The sequence below is a fragment of the Erigeron canadensis genome, chromosome 7, assembly GCF_010389155.1.
Source record: "Erigeron canadensis isolate Cc75 chromosome 7, C_canadensis_v1, whole genome shotgun sequence".
Taxonomy (NCBI): Eukaryota; Viridiplantae; Streptophyta; class Magnoliopsida; order Asterales; family Asteraceae; genus Erigeron; species Erigeron canadensis.
Genome location: NC_057767.1, coordinates 3,345,623 through 3,373,569, shown reverse-complemented (window position 1 = coordinate 3,373,569; position 27,947 = coordinate 3,345,623). Strand labels below are relative to the sequence as shown.

The following is a 27,947-nucleotide window of genomic DNA, read 5'->3' as shown; positions in this document are numbered from 1 at the left end:
ACAATAAATTAGTAACAGACATAGTCTTCCCCAATTTACCGGAATTCCTTATGATTAAACTTAATCCTCGACTGGTCATAATCATTCATCCAGCACAAGCAGACACCTCCTAATCCAGAAATCATTTGGGGTTTACCTGAACTAATGAATCTCCGGACTCAACATTAATTATTAAAGGGCTTATTTCGAGGGACAAAAAAAAAAGTTGCTAGACAACCTAACCTGATTGGATTTAACCCCAACCCATTCAACCATCTTGCCACAATGCCACCTGTGAAGAATAGACTCTTGATCTTGAGATCTTTAGCACATAAATTAGAATAATCTAAAAAAGATCTAACACATAAAACTTAGTCCGTCTTCCAACAAAAAGATCTAACGCATAGATTTAGAAAGAATAGGGGATGTAGGTGTGTCCTGCCAATCATAGATTTGATTACACAACTAGCAGGATTTAAATAGCCTTATAAAATTCGTCGTTTTACCCACGAGTCGGTTTCAGCCTTTCTTTCCGAGATAGTGTTTTCTATATTCTTTCTAACAAGATGGAGTACTCTCACGCACCTTTCAGCCTTTTCAAAACGTTCTTGGACAGTCATGAGCTCTTCACTTATCTCTTTAAGATCCATCATCGCAGCACTTTGAACCAAAATGGTGTTTGCATTCATTTCCATAAGTTTCATGGCTCCCTTCCTTTTGTGAAGGGCTTCCAAGTGAGATCTAAGCCATGACACATTGATGTTGGCCGCCTCTGCATCTGAAACCTGGCCCTCTAATTCTTCCAGTTTCTCAATTACATCATCCGCTTCAATTTTTGTCACAACTTCACAAACAACCTCAAGGAAATTTGACCTCACGGAAGCTGTTTTGAATTGGCATTTAGCAGCAATGTCGCCATGTTTCTTGAAGATGGCTTCAAGAATGGGCGCAACACTCCGTTTCACATTGTAGCCTTGGACACAAATTGAGCCAAATTGAGGAGATGAAACCTTTACACAAAAGCAATTACGTTACACTTGCTAGTAAATTTTAGCATTAAACAGATAAAATTGAACTAACAATTGTCATGTTACCTCAAATTGTTTTATTCAAAAAGTTTATTAATTACATTAATAGTAACAGTTTTTATTATCATACAATATATTTTAGCTACATAAAGTTTAAGAAAAATGAAAAGTCAACACAATTGAGTTGACTTATTTAACCTGTAAGTTCTTGAGCGCTATCTTAATTCTAGGCAGTTCAAATATGATGATTCACCTCATATAATCCATAATTCTAACAAAAAGAAAAGTACAAATTCAACCAGCTTTGTCTACTTGGATAAAAGATTCCCTATATAATATATAACATAAGAGTGTATAATATAATCTAGCTTAAAAAGAGCCAAGTAAAACAAATTCAAGACTATAAAGGGAGGTAGAGAGATATATACAGAATCTGACATAGGAGACACATGTTCAAACAAAATGATTGGCACACTCAGCAAACCAAATATAGATATTAGGAGATATAAAAAGCGAACTTTATGTGTTAGGCATTTGAATGTATTATGTGTAAGTCTTTGCAGATATAAATTAAGCCTATGTATTATTACACGAACATTAGAAATCATACTAACCGGCAGCGTATCCGAGTCAGTCTGAGGAAGACACGAAACCTTGGCCAGAGGAGCTACTGGTGACAACGGTTGTGATGATGTTGCTTGTGCGGTGGGCGGTGGAGACTGCTGATACGAGTCAAAATGGTATGAAGCATTTTCCACGTCAGAAACATTTTCTGGAGCTTCTTTGTGGTTGTTTCCATCTTCGAAAACTTGTGTACCTGTTTTGTTAGATGATACACAATCAGTTAACTACCCTGTCCAGGTTTATACTTTTGATTGCAAAATAACTTACTACATGATTCTAATGTGTCGTTTTTTCTCAACTTTCTCTTCGAGCTTGTCATTCTGTCTTTTACTGGTACATCATCGTCTGATTCGATGACAATCCATTTCTGGATTGCCGACTCCTCAATGCGCCCAATATTGAACTCCTTCTCTTCTAGTTTCATCAACATACCTGATGTCCACGTCTTGATTATAGGAACCAATGTCTCCTTCCCCATATCTTTTGAATTGATTGAATGTGCATAGAAAACCTTAGATAGTACAAAAAATAATAGTAGTTAAGTTTATCAGAGTATAGTATTTCCAAACTGATACACAAACATATACACAATCAATTAAGCATGAATAATAAACCATTAACTTACAACCAAAAAGGCCAGTGGGCCATTGTAGTGGCTTTTCGGATTCCATCCCTTTCTTGTTCTCACTAAGCACTCAAGTATGTATTGGCACCAATCCATATTTCTCACATCCTCCAAATTTCTAATACACCCCAGAAATTTTTGGTTCACCAACCCACCTTGACTTTCTGCCATGATGGTAACAAACAAAACTAGAAAGTTCAATTTAAATAGCCTACCACCTTTACCCTGCATTTCCATCTCATTAATTACATCCAAATAATGTATTTTATTCTTTCCAGGAAATTGCTTCCTAAATTCTCGTGTGGCATGATCCGTTTTAGAGTACTTTAAATTGAATACATTGATTCTACCCATGGGAACACCTAGTACATCATGTATTGTTTTATTTGTGACTTTTAATGACGCATCCCTGACCTGTAACATGCATGCCTCATGATCAAAGTTCTTCAAAGCCCAATATCCCATGACTGTTGGAACTTTATGTATATTAAAGTCTAGCATTGATGCGAATCCCATTTCCCGTATCGCAGTCTTTTGATCCTCACTTAGCTTACACATCAAAAGAGAAAGAGAGATTGTGGGTGACCTTACTCTTATCCGGCAGGGAGTTTTCAATGATGTTGATTTGGGTCCAGGAAGCGAAGGGAATGAGCTCGGCTGCTTTTTTGGTCTGTCTTCCGTCTCCATAACAATTGGTCCATTTATTGATTTTTTTCTTTTGTATTGTCGTTTTTGAGTAATTGTTCTCTTGACATCAGGTCCTTCTTTAGCATACTTAGCCTCTGCAACTATAACGCTCTTCCCCCTGTCTTCTAAAAAAGTTGGGTCACTCGCTACATAATCATCATTCGCTTCATCAGATTCTTCAATTTTCAGCCTCTTATAGAATTTGCATTTTAGTTGCATCTTTTCATCTAAAGCATGTTAAACCATGTATTAGTTACAATTAAAAAGTAATTACAAAACTTACTATTAGAGAACAGTTACTTTTAAACATTTAACTTTTTGATACAACATGTAAAGCCTCACTATCTGGGGAAAAAAAACATTATACATCATGCATGCTATGTAGTTAAAGACCGAAATTTGTGTGTTTCGGTCAAGAACTCGGTGGAATTTCGATAACTTTTAATGTTATGCAATATCTATATATTATATAATAATTAATACTTAATCGATATACATAAGTCAAGCTTAAAAGTGTCTACATTTAATAGATTAGTGTTAATACTTGCAAAAATTGGTGTTTATTATGTTGTTTATAAGTTTGGACAAAAAAAAAAAAAAAAAAAATTTAAACCTGGAAAATCGGTATGTATACCACTTTCGATGAGATTTTGGTAAATTTCACTGACAATCCCGGAACCGAAATTTTGGACTCTGAACATAAATACCACTGGTATACCATTGAAACTGACTACTTAGCATGCATGATGATGAATTTTTTTAATTCTTACCAAATGAAACAATATGTTATAAGCATAAATACCACTGGTATACCATCGAAACGTTGAATTTTAATTTTCAATTTTCAACAATTCGTCAAAACCACATTACATCAATAACCTACACTACACGCCGTCGTCACCACCACCACCAATAGCCGCCACCACCGCCGCCACACAGTGGCGGATCCAGGAAATTAAGATGGCGGGGGCAAAAAAATTTACCTTAGTCGGATAGCCTCATATGGTAACATCAAAATAGTCAGCCCCAAATTTTCAGCAAAATAGCCTTCTTGCAACATCAAAAAATGATCAGTAAAAGTAACTCCCAATGCCGTCTTCCACGGGTTTTGGGTCCCAATACCGTCTTCGACGGTGTATGAGGGAGGTTGATATGTAGACAGCCTTACCCCTACCAAAGGTAGAGAGGCTGCTTCCAGGTTCTAACATAGGTAGAAAAGGACCTCCAGCCTTGCTGGGCATGAGGATCGAACCCATGACCTCTGTTTCCAGAGGCATGAGATCCAACCACTGATCCAACCCAGTTGGTTTTTAAAAAAAAAACACCATATATGACAAATCAGTAAATTGCAAAAAAAAAAACACCACCAAAACAGCTTCTTAGCAGGGGCTAAATACAACAGTTTTATATGAGCAAAACCCCACCTAAATAGCCTCAGATATGACAAATCAGCAGCTCTCGGGCAGCCTTAAATCTGCAACAAAACAGCACTATGAACAGCCCTAGACAGCCTTAAATCTGCAACAAAACAACAGCCTAACAATAACAGCACCAAAAAGAGCAATAAATCAATGTAAAACAGCACTATAAACAGGAGTAAAAAACAGCCTTAAAATCAGCATACATACAACATTTAAAACAGCTTAAAAAACTCCCTAAAACAGCTTAGAATCAACATAAGAAAACTACTAACAAAAGTAAGTTTCAATGCGGGTACCAAATTACAAATTTCCGGGGACCCATCTTCAGAAAGCGTTTAATGATTTTTTTCACTTGTGACAAATTACAAAGAAATATATACTAGCAACTTCCTAACAAGATGAAGGCTTCAAGTACCACTGGGGAAACAATAAACTCGGTATAACACACATGTGTTTTGCTGATGATTTATTGGCTGTATGTTATGTAAATGTCCAATCTGCACAAATTATAAAAGATGCCATCACTGAATTTAGTCAATGTTCTGGGTTATATCCTAACGTTGGGAAATGTTCGATGTTCTTTGGTAATGTTAAGCAAGATGTTAAGGTGCATATTGCGGAATTACTGCAATTTAAGGAAGTCTATATATATATATATATATATACTCTGATCTATAATTCATGAGAAATCAAACACACTATTTTTAATAGTAATCTGGGCTGTGATTCCTTAAAAAAATCCTAACAAGAATTAAACAATAAAAAAATTCATAAAACTACGACCTAATAGTCTAATTAAAAGTAAAATTGAGGATTCAAAATACCTGTTCAATATCAAGGTAGAATAAACGAATAATCATAGATTCAATATCGAGATAGAATAGTTCATGTTATTGCTAACTTGTTGTATCCTTTCCCCAAAAGCTAGTAATGAACTCACGTGATTTTAAGGTCAGTTTAACTGAGATGAATTTACTTTATTTCCAAAAGTATAGGTTTTTTGTTGGGCTGGGTTCATTCTAATTTTTGGACTGGGTTCATTTTAGATTTTGTTAGCCTAAATATTTATCAATATTAGTGGTTCTGGGCTCACTTGGTTGGGTTCTACATCCCCCTCTAGACTTTTGAATTCGCTCTGCCGCCGCACGCTACACGCATGTATCTTTCTAGTAACACTCAAAAAAACATATATAACTATATGTATCATCAACATGCATCAAGAACTAGCTAATGTATGATAATGTACGATCGAATGACACACAAATATTAATTAAACTATACCGGCCTCTATTCACACACTTGCACATATTCATCATATTTTTTTTTACCTAACAATACTTGATAACATTTGTTAATCAATCGCCCAATGTACGTATCCAAACATTTGTGATAATATTAATTTGAAACTTTTCTAGTCCGTTAAGGGTCAGTTGGTCCAAATGAGCTTAATGACGTCAGGGTACTTTTTCCGCCGATTTAAACATTTTGCCATATCGTCAGTTTCCAATTTTATACCATCGGAGCCTCGGTTTGACGGTTTTAACATCAGTGATCAGTTTAATGTCAATAGTACTATTTATTTATATTTTTTTTGAACAATTAGTCGGAATTCCACATCAGGAAACATCTCACCGTATAATGGTGAAGCCCTGAACATACTTTAAACTACGAGATGTATACCATAAGCCGTTATAGGTGATTCAAGGAATAAACCCACAGACTTGTCACTTCATGAGAATCGAAATCAATACCTGAAGAAAAAACCACCAGAAGTAGCTTCATTTCATTTGCACTATTTATTTATATTCGTTAAAAAGTGGAATACAGCTAACTTGAAATTAATTACAGCCACATATTTGTACCTATGGAGTATATATAAAGGATCCGTAATGCAGATTTTACCTAAGCTTAGGTACTGTCACATTAAAAAAAGTTGTAGATTAAACTTTTAAATTTGATAAACATATATAACCTTCACCATAAATAAAAAAAAAAAAAAGGGGATACTAATTTGAGAAACTTCATACCTTGTTTGGTTGTTGGCTTTCTTTTAGCTTTTTGTTGTCTTTTATTTTCTGTTAATAAAATGTGTGCTTTCATTTTCTGTTAATAAAATGTGTGATTTCATTTTCTGTTGTCAAGAGAAAAATTAGAGGAAGCTAAGAGAAAGAAGTTTTGTTAGCTGGTCGCTCGGAAAAAAATTAGAAAGGGAGACTTGACTTGAAAGAGTTATCTTAATTTATGAATGTGTATGTGTGGAAAATCGAAGTAAATTTATTGTAAAAACATACCAAGAAGTGAATTATAAAGAGGAAAAGATTGAGTGTTACAGAGGAAAAACATTCATCATGCCAATTTACGCAATTCAATTGAGAAGTGAGGGTGCGGTGGCTATATCTCTTAATAAGTAGGCTAATATTTTTTATAAAAAATATAAAATAGAATACAGTACTTGTAATCTTTACTTTTTTCTAATTCATTTTTTTAGTTCTATTAAATGTTACTAGCATTGTACCCGCGCGATGCGGCGGCGACTTGGTGGTAACGACGATTGGCGGTGGTGACGGTGGTCGTGGTGGTGTTGTTTATGGTGGGTGCAACTCTGTAAGTAATTTGTGTAAAAAATAATTGATGTAAAAGGATAGTAGATATAATTTAGAAGATAAAAAGATTAATGATGTAAATTAATTTATAAAGGATAAAATGGTAATTTTCCATCTAACACTTTTATGAGAGAGAAAATAATAATTATTATAAAATAGTATAGATATTAAATGTTATGATCAAACAATTAAATGTTTTTTAAGAGAATTAATTAGCAATTATATATATGTACTAAAAAGCAAGTTTGCTTTGTGAGACAAATGTACTGTAGCTAAAAGTATAAGCTATAAAGCTAGAGATACAACTATATAATGCATAGATAAAACAAAAACATTTAATAACTTTAACGGCCGTTAAATATAACCATAAAAAGTACTACAAATCAGGTCCTTTTTTTAATTGTCGTTAACTTTCATATTTACAGTTTGCTCCCCCAAAGATTTATTATTGCACAACCAAAATAATTAACAACGGTTAAGTGTTGTTTGGCTAACTAACGATAGGTACAAAATGGCATTTAATGGAGATTTTTTTTCAATTTTAGTTTTTTTAACTTTTGCCACTAAAGTTTGCCTTAATTACTTTTTGCCATGTAACTTTTGGTTTTTAATCTTTACCCAACAAAAAATTTATTTTTTTTCTTATTTTTAACAAATATCTTTTACTTATTTCATAACTTTAACAAGCTTTGCTTTCATGTTCAAGTTTCTTAACTTTTGTACTTTTTTTCTTCATAACTTTGCTTTTTTTAGGTCTTGCTCTAAAAATTTTCTTTTATTTGTTTTTTACTACATAACTTTTGTTACCAAAATTTCATTTTCTTTACTTTAAATAACGACTTTTATTTTCTTAAATTTTTTGGCACGAGAATTTTGTTTTTTCGGCTTAATGTTTTTTAACATTTGTCACGAAAGTTTTGTTTTTCTCCCGGGGCAACACCCGGGTAGAAATACTAGTATTTACTATTTTTCATTTTGAATGTTGTAATGTATATAGCCATTTAAATAATTCGTTAAAAGCAGCGTCTCTTTTGAAAAGATGAAAAACAAAATCAACAGAAGAGGATAAACAAGTAAAAAAAGGAAAGAAAATGCATTTTACTCATCAGTACTAAATACGAGTATTTGTTAAACTAAATTCCTACGAGTATTTTGTAAGCGACAGGTTATTTCTAAAAGATATTCTAAATAGTTTAATGCCATTTAAACCAAACGAATTCTATCACTTGAAGCTTATAAAACCCATATTCCAAAGTTCCAAACATACCAATGAGTAAAATTAATACACAATATTATCTACGAGTAAAATTAATGTCTTACTACTAAAATTTGACGGAATTTACCAAAATTACTGTCTACTACAAAAACAACAAAATATATTGGACATTTGGACGGAAGATCGAGTATGAATAACTAGCCAATGTTTTGTACTTTTTACTCTTCACTTAGATTCACATTACTATATTTCTGTTACAATGCCACACTAATCCATGACATTATTACATTAATTATGCAGAATTTACTGTCATTACAGAATAAACGAGTAGAACGGCGTGCAACAGTATTCAGAATTACACAGTAACACAGAGACTATCAGGAAACTCAGAATCCATATGAACAGGAATGAGAAGATTGCAATCATTTTGAGATCAAAGTTTAAAATTCCGCCTCTAAAGATCAGCTGCAGATGTGTATTATATTTGCAAGGGTGAATACATGTAAATCACCTCTGGCCTCTTTTAGCCACACCACCAAATTATGGCTTATGGAGTTGTAATTTGGTAGTGTAAAACATAGATTAGTGATACAAGGCTAAAAGAAACCATAAAAAGAAAGCAAAACCTATGTAAGAAATGGATGGAACATTTGAACAGGTTTAGCAAGTCTAAGGTTAGCAGAATCTTACATCTTCACTGGTTTATAAACACATAAAAGTGTTGCAACGTGAACCCAACCCAACCTAATTGTTGTGACACAGACTTAAGATTTAACGTTAACTCAACCTGCTTTGAATCACTACTTAACCAACACACCCATCAATTTGTGACTATTAACAAGAAAACCAAAAGGATGATATATACAGAAAGCTAATCCCAAGTACTTAAGAAACCAGCTATATAGATAAACTTACCTTGTTTTCGAGAAGGGGATCTCCCACTAGACAAACTAAAAGTTTAGACATGATTCTGGTGATCTTCTACTATTACACATCTAGCATAATTTAGTTAGTAGCCTATAACAGTGGTTGTCTTCCCCACAAGTCTTTTTCAGCCTTAGAGTCCAAAATGTTGTTATTTAGCTTCTTTTCAACAAGATGAAGTACTCTCACGCACCTTTCAGCCTCTTTAAATCGTTCATGCGCTGTCACGAGCTCTGCACATCTCTCTCTCAGATCCATTTGAGCAGCCATTTGAACCAAAACAGTGATTACTTTTGTTTCCATAAGCAAACTGCACTTTTTCATGACATCCTTCCTTCTGTTAATGGCTTCCAAGTGGACCCAAAGCCACGACACATTGATTTTAGCTGCCTCTGCCAGTGACACAAGGGACTCTATTTCTTCCATTTTCTCAATAACATCATCGGCTTGAATCCGCCCGACAACTTCACACACAACCTCAAGCAAAGACGCTTTCACAGAAGCTATAGTGTATATACATTCAGATGCAATATCACCGTGTTTCTTAAATATGGCTTCAAGAATCGGTGCAATACTCTCTTTCACTTCGTAGCCTTGGACACAAATTATGCTACATTGAGAAGTTGAGGCCTTTGTAGGGAGTTGCTGTCCCTGCTGTACGAAATGAATACAGATTAGAGGTGGCAATATGACCGGGTTGGGTAACGACATATGCATTTTCTTACGTTCATTTCATTTTCAGTAATGTTGAAGCCTATTCATCAGATGGAACTTCATATTTAAGAATCCATTATTTATTACGTCAACTAATAAATTGTTGCAAAAGAGAAAGAAACTAATTATAATGGTAATGTTGCTGGTTAAAACTAAAGAGATATTGGTTTGTTCCATAATAGTTAGAAATTATTTTAGCAGCATAATTTTTACGATCATATTTAATTTTTCAAATATCAAAAAATAAAAAACCCAACAAAAGTCAATTCAAGCTGATTTGACTGGCAAACTGTTACTAACATTCGTTATTCCAGGCTTCTACCCGTTTGGATATGTTTTTCTGGCCAAATTCAACTAGTTTTGCCCAGTTTGACAAAAACTTCCCTGTCCATAGTAAACCGTTGACTGTACCACATAATCTATTTCAACAAGCCAAGTAACACAAATTTAAACAGATTATAAATTTAGGGTTGTGATCATTTGAAAACTAAAATTTTCGTGAAAACTAGAAAACTGGCCAAAACACATTGTGATCTAAATTTAACACAATTTATTTTTAATGTGTTTTAACAAAACACATTGTATTAAGTTCATATCACAGTATGTTTGAACACTTTTCTGATTTTCACACGCAATCAAAAACACATTGTGATTTGAAACTTACCACAATGCATTTCTAGATTACACAATGTGTTTTGTGTTTTGGTGGTCAGTTTTCTAGTTTTCACAGAAATTTTAGTTTTCAAATGAACATTTCACTATCAATTTAATATACATCTCAAATTTAAACAAATTTAGCATATCTCATAGCTATCAAAAGCGAAGGCGACCTCAAAGCGCAAAGACCCCAAATAGGGCGAAGGCGAGAGGCGCAAAAAAAGCGCACGCCCGGGAAAAAAAAAACGCACTAAGTAAATATTTATATATAGTGAAAAATAATGGTAAAAAAAAATCAGACATCAGTTATAAAACCAAATATCATTCAAAAAATAATTTTTCCACCAAAAACTTCAAATTATTAGATTATTATAAACATATATAAAAAAAACATAATTTTTTCTTCCCCCCATTTTATATTTTCACTATCTTCTTAAACGACTATGGTCACTCATTAGATCTAGCCACGATTCGGTCGGATCTTGAATGAATCTTGACCCATTAAACCATTTTGACCGTCGTTGACCACCACAGTTGACCGTTGTTGACCGCCTTTTTCATGGTCGACTTGGGCCTAGGGTTTGAGGCGCTGGAGGTGCACCTCGCCCGCCTTTTGCGCCTAGGCGCAAGAGGCGCTAGCCTTTAACAACACTAGCATATCTACATCTATATTATATTACTAGTACATTATAAAGCATTTACTCCCTTTCTTTTTTTCAATAAAATTTTTGATAACCCAACATGTTCTTTTCTTTTAGTATAACTATAATACTCTAAATAAAATTATGTATTCAAATTAAAGTTATTATAACCCCAAAATATTCATTCTCTTTTTTCACTAATTTTTTGGTAACCCCAAAAAATTTTCGATCTCTTTTGTTCACTAATTTAAACATTTCATATATCATACTTCGCATTCATTCAAATAAAATTTTAAGGGTTAAAATAATACGGAGTAAAAAGTAAAGTAACCCCCAATGCCGTCTTTTACGAGTTTTGGGTCCTAATACCATCTTTGACGGTATATGAGGAAGTTTGAAATGTAGACAGCCTTACCCTACCAAAGGTAGAGTGGCTGCTTCAAGGTTCTACCAACGGTAGAAAAGGAGCATGAGAATCGAACCCTTGACCTCAGGGCTCCAACCATTGATCCAACCAAGTTTTTTTTAAAATAAATATACGGAGTAACTCAACTAAATTTAGCTGCAAAATGTGACCCTTCTCCCAAAATAATAAAAAAGAAAAGGGAAACTCCTTTGATTAGAGGCATAAACTAACATAACGACATATTATTATATTTATACATAAATGGTCAAGGGTTATACCTCTTTTGTCGTGGGGTTCCCTGTCTTGTTTTTTGTTTTCCGTTTTTTTTGGAACGGCACAATGTTTTTCTGTTTGCCAGCCAAGAAATCATCTAAAAGCTTCCTCAGCTTGAACAGTGTATCATTACTGAGAGTGCCGAGATCGAGCTCAATCCCCTCCTCCATTGTTGCATTTCCATTTGAACAATTATCAAACGCGAATTTAATAATGCTTTCCGGTAAATCCGCTGCCGACTCCACCAAGTCAGAGGCCAGTTTCTGCTTTTCAGCAACAGACATAGTGTTCGTCGGGTTCATCGGTTCTTGCTTCATTTCGTTTCCAAACGATGCGGTTTTCTTGACCTTTTTTGAATGATGCATTTGTGTAGTGGTTTCTAGAATGTCAGCGGCGGTGGCTGTGGCTGATTCGATTTTGGACGCGGTGGTGGTGGTGGTAGTTTTCCGGTTGGGGTTTGAATAATAGAGTATGTTGTAGGATTTAATTTATTTAAAACATCAAAATAACCCTCCAATCATTTCTGGGTAATTTTGGTGTTTTACACAACATTGTGCGGGAGGGGGACCCTCAAGTGAATTCTAAGGATACAGTTAAAACCATTTTGACACATAGATTCTATTGTTTCTCTTTTTTAATTTTGTCATTTTTTTCACTTATTATCTTTCTCCTTAATAAAATAAGGTTCTTTTAGCTTCTTTTAGCTAAAGAGCTTTTAAAAAATTGCCAAGTATCAACCTCCCCTCTGCTTCGGGAAAATTTCCATCGTAAAGTTTATGACAAAAGAAAAAAAAACTATTTTACAAAAGAACAAATAACCTAACAACAAACACCGAATCAAAATCAAATAAAGGAAAATCTTATTTTCATATCTTTGTATTGAATCTTCCAAACTATATATCAAATCATTCTTTTGTGTATTAACATCCTCATCATATCCCAAAATCAATGGATGCATCAAGTAAGTATGAACATCTTAATTTTACTGTTCTTTTCTAAAGGTTTCTTTTTCTTTTTTCTTTTTTTGATATAATGTTTCATGACTATTGTTTTCTATACATTCTTGGAAATTGTTAGCTTAGTTTTTGGATTTTAGGTTTTTTTATATAATAAAGGGGATTTGTGGGGTTTTTTAAAAAGTTTATCTGGGATTATAGCTAAAGGATAATATGTTTGTTATTTTATTGAAATTCTTCGACTTTGTAGCTTATCTTTAATAGGTTATCCCAAAAATTTGAAAGTATAAATAAGAAAGATTAAATATAAAGATGAACCTTTGAGTGCTTTCAGTTTTTCTTCTTCGATATAATTAAGTAGAATAAAAAGTTGTCACCGGAGTTGATCCCCTTGACCCCTTCACTTAGGTTTAGGGTTTACCGAGTATTCAAGCTGGTAGTACGTCTATAAAGGGGTTGTGTCTGCATAATTGCGTTTTGAAAACCGAAAATGAATTAGTGTTAGTTTATGCTGAAACTGGAAAACACTTTCATTTCAGGAAATGTACTCATTTACTTCACCAGTGGGGTTTAAGGATTACCATTTCGGTTGGTTCAAGTTTATATTTGAGATTTTAAGTTGCGCTTTTTAAGAATGCAAAACCTATCAACGTGAAAAGACTAAAGAGTTGGAGCGTTTACCTAAAGAAGAGGATCACGAAAAAGAAAGAATTGTTAAAGAGAAACTAGAGATTGGCATGTTGTTGAAGAATTATCCTCAAGAAGATGTTTTAAGGCGAAAAAACTGGTCAAGTTTTATAAGATCTGCAGAAGAAGTGGAAGAGGTAAGCGTTTGCTATAATGCTATGAATTCTTCTAAACATTTTTGTTTTATTAACGATAATTACTTAAATGCATTTTCTCAAACTAATTATTGCCACGTCAAGTATCATATTCAAAATTAGAGTGTATGTTTGTTACGGATTGTTGGGTAAGTATAGATGTTATGCATCAGCACTTTGATCAGGGACTAAGTAGGATCAGGGACTAAGTCAAGCTCAAATCAAAGACCAGTCTGATCGACACAAGTGGATGATTCAGTTTTACTTTGTTCAGAACACTTATAACTTATAACCAAGACCGGATATAACACTTATAACACAAGTGTTATGATATCCTCGTCCACGACCACGCCCTCTATTTGGAGCACGACCTCTTCCTCCACCTTGTCCACTTTGGTGATCTACCGCATTTGCTTCAGGCAAAGGGCTTGAACCGACTGGTCGCGATCGATGATTCTTAAGTAGGAGCTTATCATTTTGCTCCGCGACCAATAGACATGCAATCAATTGAGAGTATTTCTTGAATTTGCGTTCTCTATATTGTTGTGATTACAACATATTTGAAGCATGGAATGTAGAGAACGTTTTTTCTAGCATGTCTTCTTCGGTTATTTTTTCACCACACAATTTGAGTTCTAAAGTGATGCGAAATAGGTCAGAGTTGTATTCACTCACTGTTTTAAAATCTTGAAGCCTTAAATGGAGCCAATCATATCGAGCTGTTGGTAGTATGACCGTCTTTTGATGGTCAAAACGCTCGTTTATATTTTTCCAAAGTTCCATTGGATCCCCAACAGTGAGGTATTCACGCTTCAAGAGTCCAAGGGAGATAGTTATTTCCCGAGATACCAAGAGCAGCGAATTCAAGTTTAGCCAAGTTCGACATATTATCTAAAAGAATCATAATTTTAAAAATCATACCATTAGACTAAACAAGCTAGAAAAGAATGCGCGCATATATTAAGTCAAAATACAGAGTATTATGGAACGTGAACTTTTTGAGACTTGACAAATAACAAAAGATAAAATAGGTATCTTGAAATGAGTTGCATGTTTTTAAGCTCATTCTCTCATAAAGAGATTCACACATATAATCATATAGGAGCTATTATTACTTAAACAAATAAAACCAAAGTTTTTCAAAAGAAATACTGTAGTAAAGAGAAGTTCATACAGGAAATGCAACTAAACTAATAAATCTATATTTTAATCATGTTACACTATAAAAACATTAACATACTTCCTTTTCATTATGTTTATAAACACACTACTATGATCTATCCATGTAGTTTACAGTAGCACACAACAGAACATTACCAATTTATTAGTAGTATTACGAGTATTATCCTACTCATAAATCTCTAAAATTCGTAAACGCATCAAACATGCATAGTGATATATATACCAATCATCTATTCATCTTCTTCACAAAAACAAAGGATCTATATATATCTATCATCATAAAAATGAATTCTACGCCAGAAAAGAAATCTATATAATCAAATATCAATAGACTTCCAAAAAGATATAGTAGAGATAGAAACAAATTAAATACTTTCACATACATATTGAAAAGTAAGATTAACATATATTAATTATATATATATATATATACACCAGAACAACTTGACACATAATCTATATACAATATTGCATATATATAGTCTCGTTAATTTCTATCCTGTTCCAGATTGTATAGTGAAATTGTATACTCAATATAAAAAAAAAGGAAAATGATAATGACAACCCTAAGGGTTGTCATTAACAGCTTATTACATGCATAAAAAGTAGTACTTTATATATCAATAACCGCCCCCTGAATTTTCACAAAACAAAGTACAAATTTTAATGCATCAAATTAACTAATACTGAGGGCTGTCATTAACAAAACTCAAAAAAAAAAAAACTACTCGTATTATTTATAGTGAAATTATTGTTCCAGATTGTATAGTGAAATTATTGTTGATACATAACTAATGTGGAGAAATATCCGTGATAGTTTAGTAGAAGATCAAGGGGAATCGAAAACGTGGGGAGAGGAAGTCAATATATATATATATATAGATAGATATATATATATAGTGAAGATACTATGAGAACTAAGAAATTGTCGAGAACTGCGAGAACTAATCATAACCATTAGATTAGTTAAATCAAGGGTTAGAAAGCATCAATGGCATTTGTGTAAATAAAGTTTCTCTTTTAAAGACGTGGTCCGTGTAAAAGGGTAGAAGAGGAATATTGAATTGATATATAATTTAATTTATCTCCTAATTAAAACACAATTATCCTGATGTTCACTGCCACCGATTCTCTTTCAACAAAATACGGTAAAAAAATAAATCAATCTATAATGAAATGAAAATCACAATTTCAAGCAAATATTCTGTGGAATTAAATTGATCAACTAACAATCCGGGATATACTAATTGGCTGTTTAGAGAAGACACTCATTTTATCAATATGAAAAGAGGTATTTTTTAACCTAAAAAGTTTCATTGCTTTTGTAAACTTTTTTATATATTAGTCACCTAAATCAACTAATGGTTTTTCGAGTGATTGTTGTTTCCATTAATTGGTTGGAATACGGAGATATAGCGAGATGATAAGAATATCGACATCCTTTAATAGGGATACCAATTAAGTTTTTCTGATTGTTTGGGGGAAAATGAGGGTTTCTTAAGTTTATAACTGGTTATTCAGTAATATTCAATACTCTTAATGTAGGGTTTTTTGTTTTTTCCTTAAATAAGATAATAGTCAAGTATTGATGTATGAACAAGTATTTTGACATTTGTGTGATGTAGTGAACTCAGATTTGTCTGCACTCAAATGGATGATTTTTTTTGGTGGGTGAGTAAAGAAGATAGTAAGTCATAGAATGATACACATGTTATTAGATACATGTATGATTTTTTTTTGTATTGTGGACACATGTTCTATCTGTGTGCACCTGAATGTGAATCGGTTCACCTGTGTTTATGTGATTCCGTGTATATATGTGTGGGCTCTCTGTACACATTTGTATGTGAGACGGTTCACCTGTGTCTGTGTGGTTCTGTGTACACATTTGTATGTGACTCGGTTCACCTATGTTTATGTGTTTCACATGTGTTGTGACTGTTTATGTATGTGTGTTTTGTTTGACTAAACATATGTGTTCATGTGGTAAAAATGTGGTATGATGGTTAAAGTATGAGGTTCGGATTTAATAACGTGTGTTTTGGGATGTACTAAAACGTATGTGTGTACTACATTGCAACATATATTACATAAATGTGTTATGACTTTGTTTCTTTTTAATGATTTGGTAAATGCATATCGACACATGTTACTATTGTTTTTAGTGATTTGTTAGATCTTGGACCCATGTGAAAATAATGTTGGTATTGTGACAATGTGAACAGGTTTAAGAGAATTATCGTTGGGTAAACGGAAGCTTTCACAACAGAACTTCAAGAATACATAGTTGGAGACTTGGGGTTTCCTCTACTGCCGTGGCTGATAAGTCCATTCCAAGGTAGAGAGCTATCCGAGGCAAAAACCGAATACAACAAACACCATTTTGCAACATGATTGGTGGCCCAGGGGGCATTGGCCCGTTTGAAAGACGTATGGAATATGATTCATGGAGTAATGTGGTGACCCAGACAAGACTAAGTTACCTATAGGCTATAGCTTAGTCTGGCTTGTTACATCCTTCATAATATCTTGACATGGAAGATGTCTGACTTTGATTGTTAAACATGACTCGGGGTATCGCCTTGAGGCTTGTGACATGGTGAATAAGATTGCGTCACTTTCGAGAGAAAAGTTGGCTTTTACTTGTCGGGAAGACTACATGCTTGATCTTTTTTAGACATTTGGTTCAAGAATGTGTATATTACATACATAGCAAAAAGATTAAAGCTTCAGATAGTAGGTGTTTGTATTTACATATATATTTTATAAGCAGATTGTACTTTTATCCAATTTGCATTCTTATTAAGGTTTTTGAGAGTTTGAAATTAACTATTCGATAGTTCGACTCATATGATAAGTTTAAAAGTTACTTATCTAAAATCTTAACTATATGAAGCTGCATAACTATAAAACGCAGTCTTAAACAATGGTGCTAGCTATCCTCTTCCTTTGAAGGAATTTTAATGTCATTTTTATAATCCATTTTGATTTTTTTTTTTAAACAAAACTTTGCTAAATGCGGATGATAATTACCAATTCATGGAAATGATCGGGTAAAAAGAGTATTGTTAACTTAACAGCCTTGAGATTGTAGCTGCACCAGCGATTCACAGGGGAATTTTAATTTCAACTGATAATTAAGTAATTGTATTTATAGAATTACAATACTACCCTTGCACATATTAAGGAAATAATGGTTCTCATGGGTCTCAGACATTTTTTGTGGTTCTCACTTTAACTTTTTAATATATATATATATATATATATGATATATAACAAGTAAAATATACTTTCCACAAGAAAAACATATCTATTTTGTTTAAAATGATTTAAGAGGCTTTATACTTTCACCCATATTACTATCAAAAAATTGTATCACTATCAATGAAGTCGGGCACCATGATCAAATTACCAAACTGCGTAGTTTCAACCCAATGCACATTAAGTGCAAAAACCAATTACAAGCCACTAAGACGCTACAAAGAAACACAAAATAGTTAAAGTAGTTTATATAATACGTAGTTTAATACACTGTTATTACTCTTGAGCTTTAGCTCATGTGGTATGTGTGATAACACATCAACCATAGGTTATATGTGCAAGTTCAGTATAAAAATTTGTTTATAGAGCTCGATAGAATTGAAGTAGACTGAAGATACAAAAAACAAAATAAGAACCATTGTTTTAAATTTATAAACAAAGAAAATTTTAATCCTTAGACTTTTATACACAAATAGTGTATTTTAGTATAATTAGTGTATGTTATGGAATAAGTTGTGGAAGTGTTTAGATAATGATCATCTCAAATTAAAAATCAAATTGTGTTTTTTTAGTGCAAAATAATGTGGGATTTTTACGAGTTTTTTTTTTTTTTTTTTTTTTTATTATAGTTCATTATCTCACGAAATGAGATAGAGCCCCGGAATGTATATATGTTTCGGGTTCAAATCTTGCAAGTATAGAGTTTTTTCAATTATTTGGGTTTTCTTATAAAAAGTATTTTGGATGATTGTGTGGTTGCCACTAATTGCAAAAAGTGATAAGATGAGTTATTGAAATTGCATTTAAAAAAGGAAATATAAACCTCAGATAACTTGAAAGTTGAGAAGATTTTTAAGTTTTCAATCTTGTTGTACTATGTGTTTGAACCATTGTACCATGCTAGCTTTTAACTAATATTCGTATTTGTGTTGAAGAAACCAAGGGAACACTGTTTGTATATTTGTAGTACAGTGCATTAGTTATTTGTATACTTGTCAAAAGTTTAAATTTTATCATTTGAAAGTTGAAACAAGGAAGATTAATTTGATACTCTTCGTTAAAAAAAGAAAAAGAGTGAGATATTGTGAGGGGAAACAAAGAGTGGAGCTTTATATCAACTACGGCCTACGGGTATTTGGCTATTTGCTATTTTGCACTCCATCACATCCCATTACTTGTCCGGTTGTCCCCCATCAATCAAATCTATCAAATTTGACAATTTAACTTATTGTTTTATACATTTAAAATTATAATTTGTTTTTTTCACTATATAAAGAGCAAATAATTCACTTTGAAAAAAAAAGTTTAGCCACCAAAAACTTAACTTACTCGTCATTTCATTATATTACTTATTTGATTTTTAAGTCACGTGTGATAGTCATATCAAATTTGTTGGTCTTAATTATATGCCTTAATAATATTAGTCAATAAGTACTCACGCCTTATCAACCATGAATTGTGGGAGGCAAATAATCTAGATAAGCGTGTGCTTATTTTGGTGGAGTGGTTTTACCGTGTCATGAGATGTACGGCCTGCGAATGTCAGCACTCGACATCAATGTGATACCAGGAATCGGGGTGTCCCTCCTATACCAAACTTTTTTAGATCTAAGTTGTAGCTTTTTTTCTTTATTTTAGAACGACGAGTTGTAGCTCATTTAAAAGTTATTTGGATGCTCAAGTAATTTCATGAGCTCAGTTTAAAAAGCAAATATTCGGTAAAGCTCATGGAAAATATACCTACTTAATTCGGTTAAACGAGTCAAACAAGCACAGTTGAAAAAAACATGTATTATATCTGGTATCAAGAAATAAACAAAAAAACATGAAAGACAAACTATTATCCCTCATGTGAGGAGCACATGATCGACCCATTTAACAGAGGATAATAGACGAAATATTAAAATGGACTGAGCTTGCAACGAATCTATAACTCAAAGAAGGGACCGCCATTGCAAGAATTGACAAAGCACAAGGACCATTCTTGCATTAGCTCTAAAAGTTAACTTAATTAACCCCCATGGGAGGAGAGGCGTTAAAAAGTAAAAAGTAGATAAAGTTAAAGAGGAGAAGAGGAGAGGGCAGAAATGGAAAAAGGAAACATCCAATTATTACAAGAGGAGGAAAATGCGAAGAGTGGGATTGGGCCGTGGTCGGAAGAAGAAGACGGGATACTTAGTGATTTAGTCAGCAAGTTCGGAGCGAGGAATTGGAGCTTTTTTACAACATTTATCCCCGGCAGATCCGGTAAATCTTGTCGTCTCAGATGGTGTAATCGCCTCGATCCTTCCCTTATGCGCATCCCCTTTACTGGTCTCCTTCTTAATTTACTTTCTTTTATTTATTTATTTATTTATCACTTTATTATTATTATTAGCAGCACCAGCTGAGATTAATATTTATCACTTTCATTTACGAATTTATTTATGCAACATTTGTCATTCTTATAAACTCCGTACCATACAATAATATTAAGTTATGAATATCACAAATAACAATAAAATAAATGTAACACCCAATCTTGTCTTCCACGGATTTTGGGTCCAACTATCTCGACGGTGTATGGGGAAGGTTGAGATGGGGAAGGTTGAGATGTAAACAGTTTTAAATCTACCTAGGTTGAGAGGCTGCTACAGGTTCTATTTAAATGATAGAATAGGACCTTTGGCATTTGAATGGGGTGAGGATTGAAACCATTGACTTGTGTCTCACAAAAAAAATGTCTTTGTTAAAAAAATGAAATAAATTTGGAGACAGAGGTCAAGGGTTTTATCCTCGTGCCTTGCACGGCTGGAGGTCTTTTTCTATCTTTAGATAGAACCTGAAACAGTCTATTTGACACCGTCGTGGTAAGACCGTGAACATCTTAAACTTCCCCATACACCGTCGAGGTATTGGAACCCAAACCCGTGGAAGACGGCATTGGATGCTTACTTACTTGCTTCTTTTAAAGTATTATCAATGGTGTACTTATATGATAAGTTATCCGTTATATTTGAACTAACTCATGAATATTTTACAGTATTGAAGTTTGTATTTTCGGAAAGTTCTATGTAATAAATCGAGGTATTTTCTCCCCTGCTAAACCACCTGCGACAACCACATAAAAAAATTGTCGGATTTCGCTTAGGAATAATATCTACTCTTGCCGCGAGCCCGGGGTAGTTGGAAATTATTATGGGCTTGCCTTGTTCCTCTCACAGGCTCTTTTTCTTCTGATTTCACAGTTCCTATGCCATGGCAAATTGGCAATCTGATTTTCTGGTAGTTGTTTAACTTAGATATGTTGTTACATTTTGGCAGATGAAGAAGAACGTATTATAGCCTCAGCTCACGCGATTCATGGGAACAAATGGGCATCGATTGCAAAGCTGTTACCAGGAAGAACTGGTAATGCTATTAAGGACCATTGGAATTCATCACTTAGCCGACGGGGTGGCAATTTCTTTGGGTCGGAGGAGGGTAGTTTAGATAAATCAAATGCATCATCAGAAGAAACCCTATCATGTGGAGATGTAAATTCCTTCAAAATCAATCAAGGAGTATTAGATGTCACGAGTGTTGGCAATGTGGAAAATGAGCGACATACCCTTCTTCGTCCCAGGGCTGGTGTTAGTGCATTTAACTTCCAAGATGGGCTTGTGAGTCCTGTGCCATTCTCCCCAAAACCTGATTATGGTATAATAAGCAAGTGCAAGTGGCTTCAAGGTGAACGGTTAGTCCCTCATAGATGCGGTCATGGTTGTTGTGACCTGTCAGCTGATCAGATATCATTGCTGAGTGGTCCCGAATTCGTGGAATATGCTGACCCGCCATCTTTTCCAAGCCATGAACTGGCTGCGTTAGCAACGGACATATGTAACATTGCTTGGCTGAGAAGTGGCTTAGAAAATGGCAGTGTTGATCATTTGGTTGGTAATAACACAAGGGTAACAGGGACATTTAACAAGGCTGATGTGCTTTCTTCTAGGCCTTCAAATTGGAATGGCAGCCTTTTGTGCAACTTGCACATGTGAAAGGAGCTGCTCGGGCTAACAAGGGTAATGTTTTGGTTTTTCCTTGGCCATAACTAATTAAAGGAAAAATGTGGCGTCTTTTTAGTCATTAACGATTGATAGTAAAAGCTAAGTAGATGTTTGCAAAGCTAGCTTTAATGTTGTTGTAACTCATTGGGTGAATGATTTTTGGATTTGGGACAGAAACGTTAATTGATGATATCTGAGCTAGATCAGATGTTGACTTCATTACCTGGTCAAACCTATGGTATATTTTGGTTGTATCTGGATCAAAGAAACTGAGTATTTGATCTTGATTTAGGTTCAGGTCTTTTTTTTTTATTGGCTTAAGATATGTTTGGTTGATACTTTTGATAGACGTTATCTGGATACTGGATCGAAGTAAAAATTATGAACCAGCAACTGTAGACTCTGATATATATGTAGTCAACAGCATTTTGTCAACTAAAATGTTTATGTCTAAAAGCTCATTGTCATTTCTAGAAATTCGTTGAATTTGAACTTTGAACTAGAGCTATCTTTGATGTGGTTGTCACATTCTATTGAAAAACGTATTTTGTAGAGTATTATTATGGTATGATGCTACGAATTGTGGTCTTGGGTTTACGTGGTAATGAGTAGAATGGTACGAGTATTATTTTGTAAAAAGCTATATTTCAAATAGCGTTACTTTTATTGTTTAGGGACTTTCTCATGTCGTGCTATATGATTTGGGGTTTCAAGTTCAACCTTATGTACTTAACGTTATCTGCTTAAAAGTGGGTGGTAATGTTGTTACATACTATTTATTACATAAAACCAATAACATGCAAATTAACACTTCTTGCTTTTGTGAGTTATTACTGTGGCCGTGATAAACCATTAAAACACAACAGTTAACAAAACAAAGATAAAAGTGGTTAATCAAGAAGGAAGAAATTTAGGAACGATTATTCATGTAAGCACATGAAATCACCTTATAATCTGAATTCATAGGGTTGGTTTTTAACTAATGAATCTCCACATAAAATCATCAAATTATATAACTTAACACACTAGACCTGAGACATATATATATGCAAATTAATAAATTTATGTCATTACATTAATGACCGAGTAGAGCAGGTTGCGACAGTAATTAGCTCCATATAAAGCAAGCCAGGTAGCCTGGGGATTTCAATGAATAAGAATCGGAAATTTAACTTACTCGTTTTCATTATATTATTTGTTTCATTTTTAAGTCATGTGTGATAGTCATATCATATTTGCTAGTCTTGATCATATGCCTTAATAATATTAGTCAATAAGTACTTACGCCTCACCAACCATGAATTGTGGGAGGCAAATAATTTAAATAAGTGTGTGCTCTATTTGGTGGAGGGGTTTTACCGGATCATAAGGTGTGCGGTCTGCACATGTCGGCACTCGGCATCAATGTGATACCAGGTATCGGGGTGTCCCTCCAATACCAAACTTATTTAGATCAAGTTGTACCTTTTTTTTTTTAGAATGGCGAGATGTAGCTTATTAAAAAGTTATTTGGATGCTCAAGTAGTTTAACGAGCTCAATTTAAAAGGCAAATATTCGGTTCAGCTCACTGAAAATACATCTAGTTAATTTGGTTCAACGAGTCAAACAAGCACAGTTGAAGAAAACATGTATTATTTATGGATTAGATGATACTGATTACAGGTGTTAAAATGGAAAATGATTGGTAAAGCTAGATTATGAGTCAAAAAATATAAATGAAAATGCTTTATTTTATTATTATTATTTTTTTTTTTTTGAGAAATCAATTTTTCATTTCATAATTATAGATGGGCCATTTACTTTCTGTACAAATGACCAAAAATATAAATATGCTTTAATTTTAGTCTTTAATAAGCAACTAGTGTCGCAAATGACCAAAAATGGGGATCTATCAATTTTTATTTTAGCTTTAAATGATTTAAGAGACTTTCTAGTGAAAGGAAAGAAAATTGAAAGCCACAATGGGAGAAACCTGCTCTCAATTTAAAATGATGTAAGCAAATGAAATTACCCCTTAAATCTGAATTTTTTAGGGATTTTTAACCAAAAAATCCTCACATAAAATCTTCAACTTATCTAACAATACACTAAACTTGGCACATAAATATGTAGAAATTTGTGTCATTTCATGAATGACCGTGTAGAGCAGGTAGCAACAGCAATAACTTCACGTAAAGAAATCCAGGTAGCTCAAGATTTTAACGAAGTAAGAATCACGAGTTGTCAACCATTTCAAAAAGCAAGTTTAGATTATCAAACTTTAACGGGTCAATATGGGTTGTATGTTCTTAATACTAAAAGTCTATAATAGAAATGAGTCGAATGGGTCATACAAGCCTTAGAGCGACACATGCTTAAAATCTCTCTTCACTCGTTAATTAAAAAATTGTATAAGCTATTTTTAATAATATAGTTTTAGTAATCCTATTTAAAATATCAATGTTTTTGGAATTTACTTTAGAAGAACATAAAAGTGTTTATAGGTTAAGAGTCCCAACATGACCTAAACTTCTTTGACTCAAGCTTAACGTGTGACATTCATGAGAAACATTGTTTTTATATACAATTTAGTCTGTATAAGTTAGTTCTTTTGAGTAGAAACTTATTGGTTGTAATTTGTCATTGAAGTAAGTTGTTTAGATATGTGTAGACTATTTTGTTTTGCAATAACCCTGTTATTCGTTGTATAGATTCATTCTTAATAAAGTGGTTACATTGAAAATATTACAATGTGTTGAATTTGAAGTATTATTTCTTATTTACTTCCTTCGATATTTTATCTAATTCTGTTCTTTACAATTTACTTTTATATCTTCGAATTAGTAAAGTCGTTTCTTAAGCTTTTGTAAACATACAATTAAGTTGTATTTAAACTTTTCTCTGATTATTTGTGCTCATTATAACTTGATATTCTTAATCACTAGTATATACATAAAATATTGAAGATAAAAAGTTGAAATGGATATGAGGAAGATAATGGTAAACAAATTAAAGAAATTAATAATTATATTATCCCACGTGTGAGGAGCACAGGAATCGTTAAAAAAAATGGACTGACCTTGCAAGGAAACTATAACTAAAGGAAAGGACTGTCATTGCAAGAATGGACAAATCACAAGGACCATTCTTGCATTAATGTCTAAAAGTTAACTTAATTTACCGATGGGGTAGAGGCCTTAAAAAAGTAAAAGCAGATAAAGACAGAGAGGAGAGAAGAGGGCAGAAATGGAAAAAGGAAACATCCAATTATTACATGAGGAGGAGGAAGAAGAGGAGGAGGACGGAAAGGGTGAAAAGAGTAAGAAAGGGCCGTGGTCGGAAGAAGAAGACGGAAAACTGAGTAAGTTAGTCAGCAAATTCGGAGCGAGGAATTGGAGCATGTTAGCAAGAGGTATCCCCGGAAGATGCGGTAAATCTTGCCGTCTCAGATGGTATAATCAGCTCGATCCTTCCCTCATGCGCATCCCCTTTACTTGTAGGTCCCCCTAATTCCTTCTCCCTTTTATTTTTTTTCTATTTATTTATTATTTATTACTCCACTTTATTATTATTACTTAATGGGAAAATGATTTATGATGTTAACATTACTTTAAATCAATTTCTACACATGTCAAAAAAAACCCCATGATTTTAATGGTTTGTTAGAGCAACATCATCCAACCAAAATAATGTTAACATCATCCAAGTTATCCCCTTACTTAATTAGCAGCAGCTGAGATTAATATATCTCTATCCCACTAATAATAAGTTATGAATATCACAAGAAAAACAATAAAATAAATGTAACACCTCTTCCACGGGTTTTGGGTGTTAATATCTCAACGGTGTTTGGGGAGGTTCAGTTGTAGATGTCCTTACCTAGCTTCTATCTAAATGATAGAGTGAGGATTGAACCATTGACCTCTCTTTCACAAAAAAACAATGTCTTTGTAAAAATAAATAAATGATTTTTTTCTTCATAATAAAGTATTAAAACCAGCAAGGTTGGATAAGTGGTTAAGCCTGGCGACAGAGGTCAAAGGTTCTATCCTCATGCCTTAAACGGTTGGAGGTCTTTTTCTATCTTTAGATGGAACCTAGAAGCTCTCTTTATATACCGTTGAGGTATTGAGACCTAAAACCCGTGAAAGGCGGCATTGCATGCCTACTTAATTTTTTTTTAAAGTAATATCAACGGTGTGTATTTATATGATAATTATCCATTATAATAAAACTAACTTATTGACATTTTATACTGTATTGAACTTTGTATTTTTCGAAATTTCAATGTAAGAAATCACGGTATTTTCTCCACTGCTAAACCACCTGCGACAACCACCTAAAAAAATCGTCGGATTTCGCTTAGGAATAATATTTACTCCTGCAGCATAGCGCGGGGTTGTTGGAAATTGTAATGGGGTAGCCTTGTTCCTCTCTGTTTAATTATTGAAGCCCATAGTTCACAGGCTCTTTTTCTTCTGATTCCACAGTTCCTATACCATGGCAAATTGGCAACATGATTTTCTGGTAGTTGTTTTAACTTTGATATGTTGTTACATTTTGGCAGGTGAAGAAGAACGTATTATAGCTTCAGCTCACGCGATTCATGGGAACAAATGGGCATCGATTGCTAAGCTGTTACCAGGAAGAACCGATAATGCTATTAAGAACCATTGGAATTCATCACTTAGCCGACGGGGCAATATCTTTGGGTTGGAGGAGGGTAATTTAGATAAATCAAAAGCATCATCAGAAGAAACCCTATCATGTGGAGATGTAAATTCCTTCAAAATCAATCAAGGAGTAGTAGATGTCACGAGTGTTGGCAATGTGGAAAATGAGCAACACACCCTTCTTCGTCCTAGGGCTCGTGTTAGTGCATTTAACTTCCAAGATGGGCCCACGAATCCTATGCCATTCTCCTCAAAACCCGATTATGGTATAATAAGCAAGTGCAAGTTGTTTCAAGATGAACGGTTGGTCCCTCATAGATGCGGTCATGGTTGTTGTGACGTGTCAGCTGATCAGAAATCATTGCTGTCTGGCCTCGAATTCGTGGAATATGCTGAGCCGCCATCTTTTCCAAGCCATGAATTGGCTGCATTAGCAACGGACTTAACTAACATTGCTTGGCTGAGAAGTGGGTTAGAAAAAGGGAGTGATGATCATTTGGTTCGTAATAGCACAAGGGTAATAGGGACAATTAACAAGGCTCATGTGCTTTCTCCTAGGCCTTCAAGTTGGAATGGCAGCCTTCTGTCCAGCCTGCAAATGTGAGAGGAGCTGCTCGGGCTAATAAGTAATGTGCGGTTGTAATTTTCCCTTCACTGGCTTCAACTAATTAAAGGAAGAATGTAGCATCTTTCTAGTCATTAAAATTAATCGTAAAAGCTAAGTAGATGTTTGCAAAGCTAGCTTTATGTTGTTGTAACAACATCGAATGAATGGTTTTTGTATTTGGATAGGAATGTTAATTGATGATGTTTGAGCTAGATCAGATGTTGACTTCATTATCTGGTCAAACCTATGGTATCTTTTTGGTGTATCTGGATCAAAGAAACCGAGTATTTGATTTTGATTTAGATTTAGGTTCAGATATTCTTTTGTTTTGTTTAAAATATGTTTAGTTGATACTTTTCATAGACGTTATCTGCATACGGGATTAAAATAAAAAATTTAGTACCAGCAACTGTGAACTGGTTTTTTAATATACATGTAGTCAAAAGCATTTTTGTCAAGTAAAATGTTTATGTCTCTAAGTTCATTGTCATGTCTAGTAATTCATTTTGAACTATCTTTGATGTGGTATGGGGAGGTGAAATCCAAACAGTCATACCTCTACCCGAGGATAGAGAGACTGCTTGCCGTAAGATATCCGGCCACATCCCACAAGGCAAATACTTTAAACATCATACATAAATTCT

At 33.8% G+C, this 27,947-nt stretch overlaps 3 protein-coding genes and 1 pseudogene across 10 annotated transcripts; 2 read left to right on the top strand and 2 right to left on the bottom strand.

Annotated features, from left to right (window-relative positions):
* Window positions 1-288: 288 nt before the first annotated feature.
* On the bottom strand, window positions 289-5,292 carry LOC122607554. 8 transcript variants are annotated; one of them, XM_043780549.1, is made up of 8 exons: window positions 5,189-5,292; window positions 4,780-4,861; window positions 4,368-4,461; window positions 3,927-3,990; window positions 2,257-3,170; window positions 1,899-2,142; window positions 1,622-1,824; window positions 289-989 (listed from the first exon to the last, which is right to left on the bottom strand). In XM_043780549.1, the coding sequence occupies exons 5-8, from the start codon at window positions 3,160-3,162 to the stop codon at window positions 465-467; spliced, it is 1,878 nt and encodes a 625-aa protein (XP_043636484.1). In that variant the 5' UTR covers window positions 3,163-3,170; window positions 3,927-3,990; window positions 4,368-4,461; window positions 4,780-4,861; window positions 5,189-5,292; the 3' UTR covers window positions 289-464. The 8 variants fall into 8 exon arrangements, with proteins under 8 accessions (XP_043636484.1, XP_043636488.1, XP_043636489.1 ...); XM_043780553.1 differs by having other exon boundaries at window positions 1,902-2,142; XM_043780554.1 differs by having other exon boundaries at window positions 2,848-3,170; window positions 5,189-5,288.
* Window positions 5,293-9,085: 3,793 nt separating this feature from the next.
* Window positions 9,086-12,291, bottom strand: LOC122608286. The gene is made up of 2 exons (XM_043781375.1): window positions 11,804-12,291; window positions 9,086-9,761 (listed from the first exon to the last, which is right to left on the bottom strand). Exons 1-2 carry the CDS (start codon window positions 12,161-12,163, stop codon window positions 9,201-9,203), a joined length of 921 nt encoding a protein of 306 aa, XP_043637310.1. The 5' UTR covers window positions 12,164-12,291; the 3' UTR covers window positions 9,086-9,200.
* A 7,804-nt stretch (window positions 12,292-20,095) lies between these two features.
* LOC122607275 (transcription factor MYB1-like) lies at window positions 20,096-22,262 on the top strand. Its single transcript, XM_043780211.1, has 2 exons — window positions 20,096-20,331; window positions 21,322-22,262. Exons 1-2 carry the CDS (start codon window positions 20,106-20,108, stop codon window positions 22,032-22,034), a joined length of 939 nt encoding a protein of 312 aa, XP_043636146.1. The 5' UTR covers window positions 20,096-20,105; the 3' UTR covers window positions 22,035-22,262.
* Window positions 22,263-25,239: 2,977 nt separating this feature from the next.
* Window positions 25,240-27,636, top strand: LOC122607698 (annotated as a pseudogene).
* The last annotated feature ends 311 nt before the right edge of the window (window positions 27,637-27,947 follow it).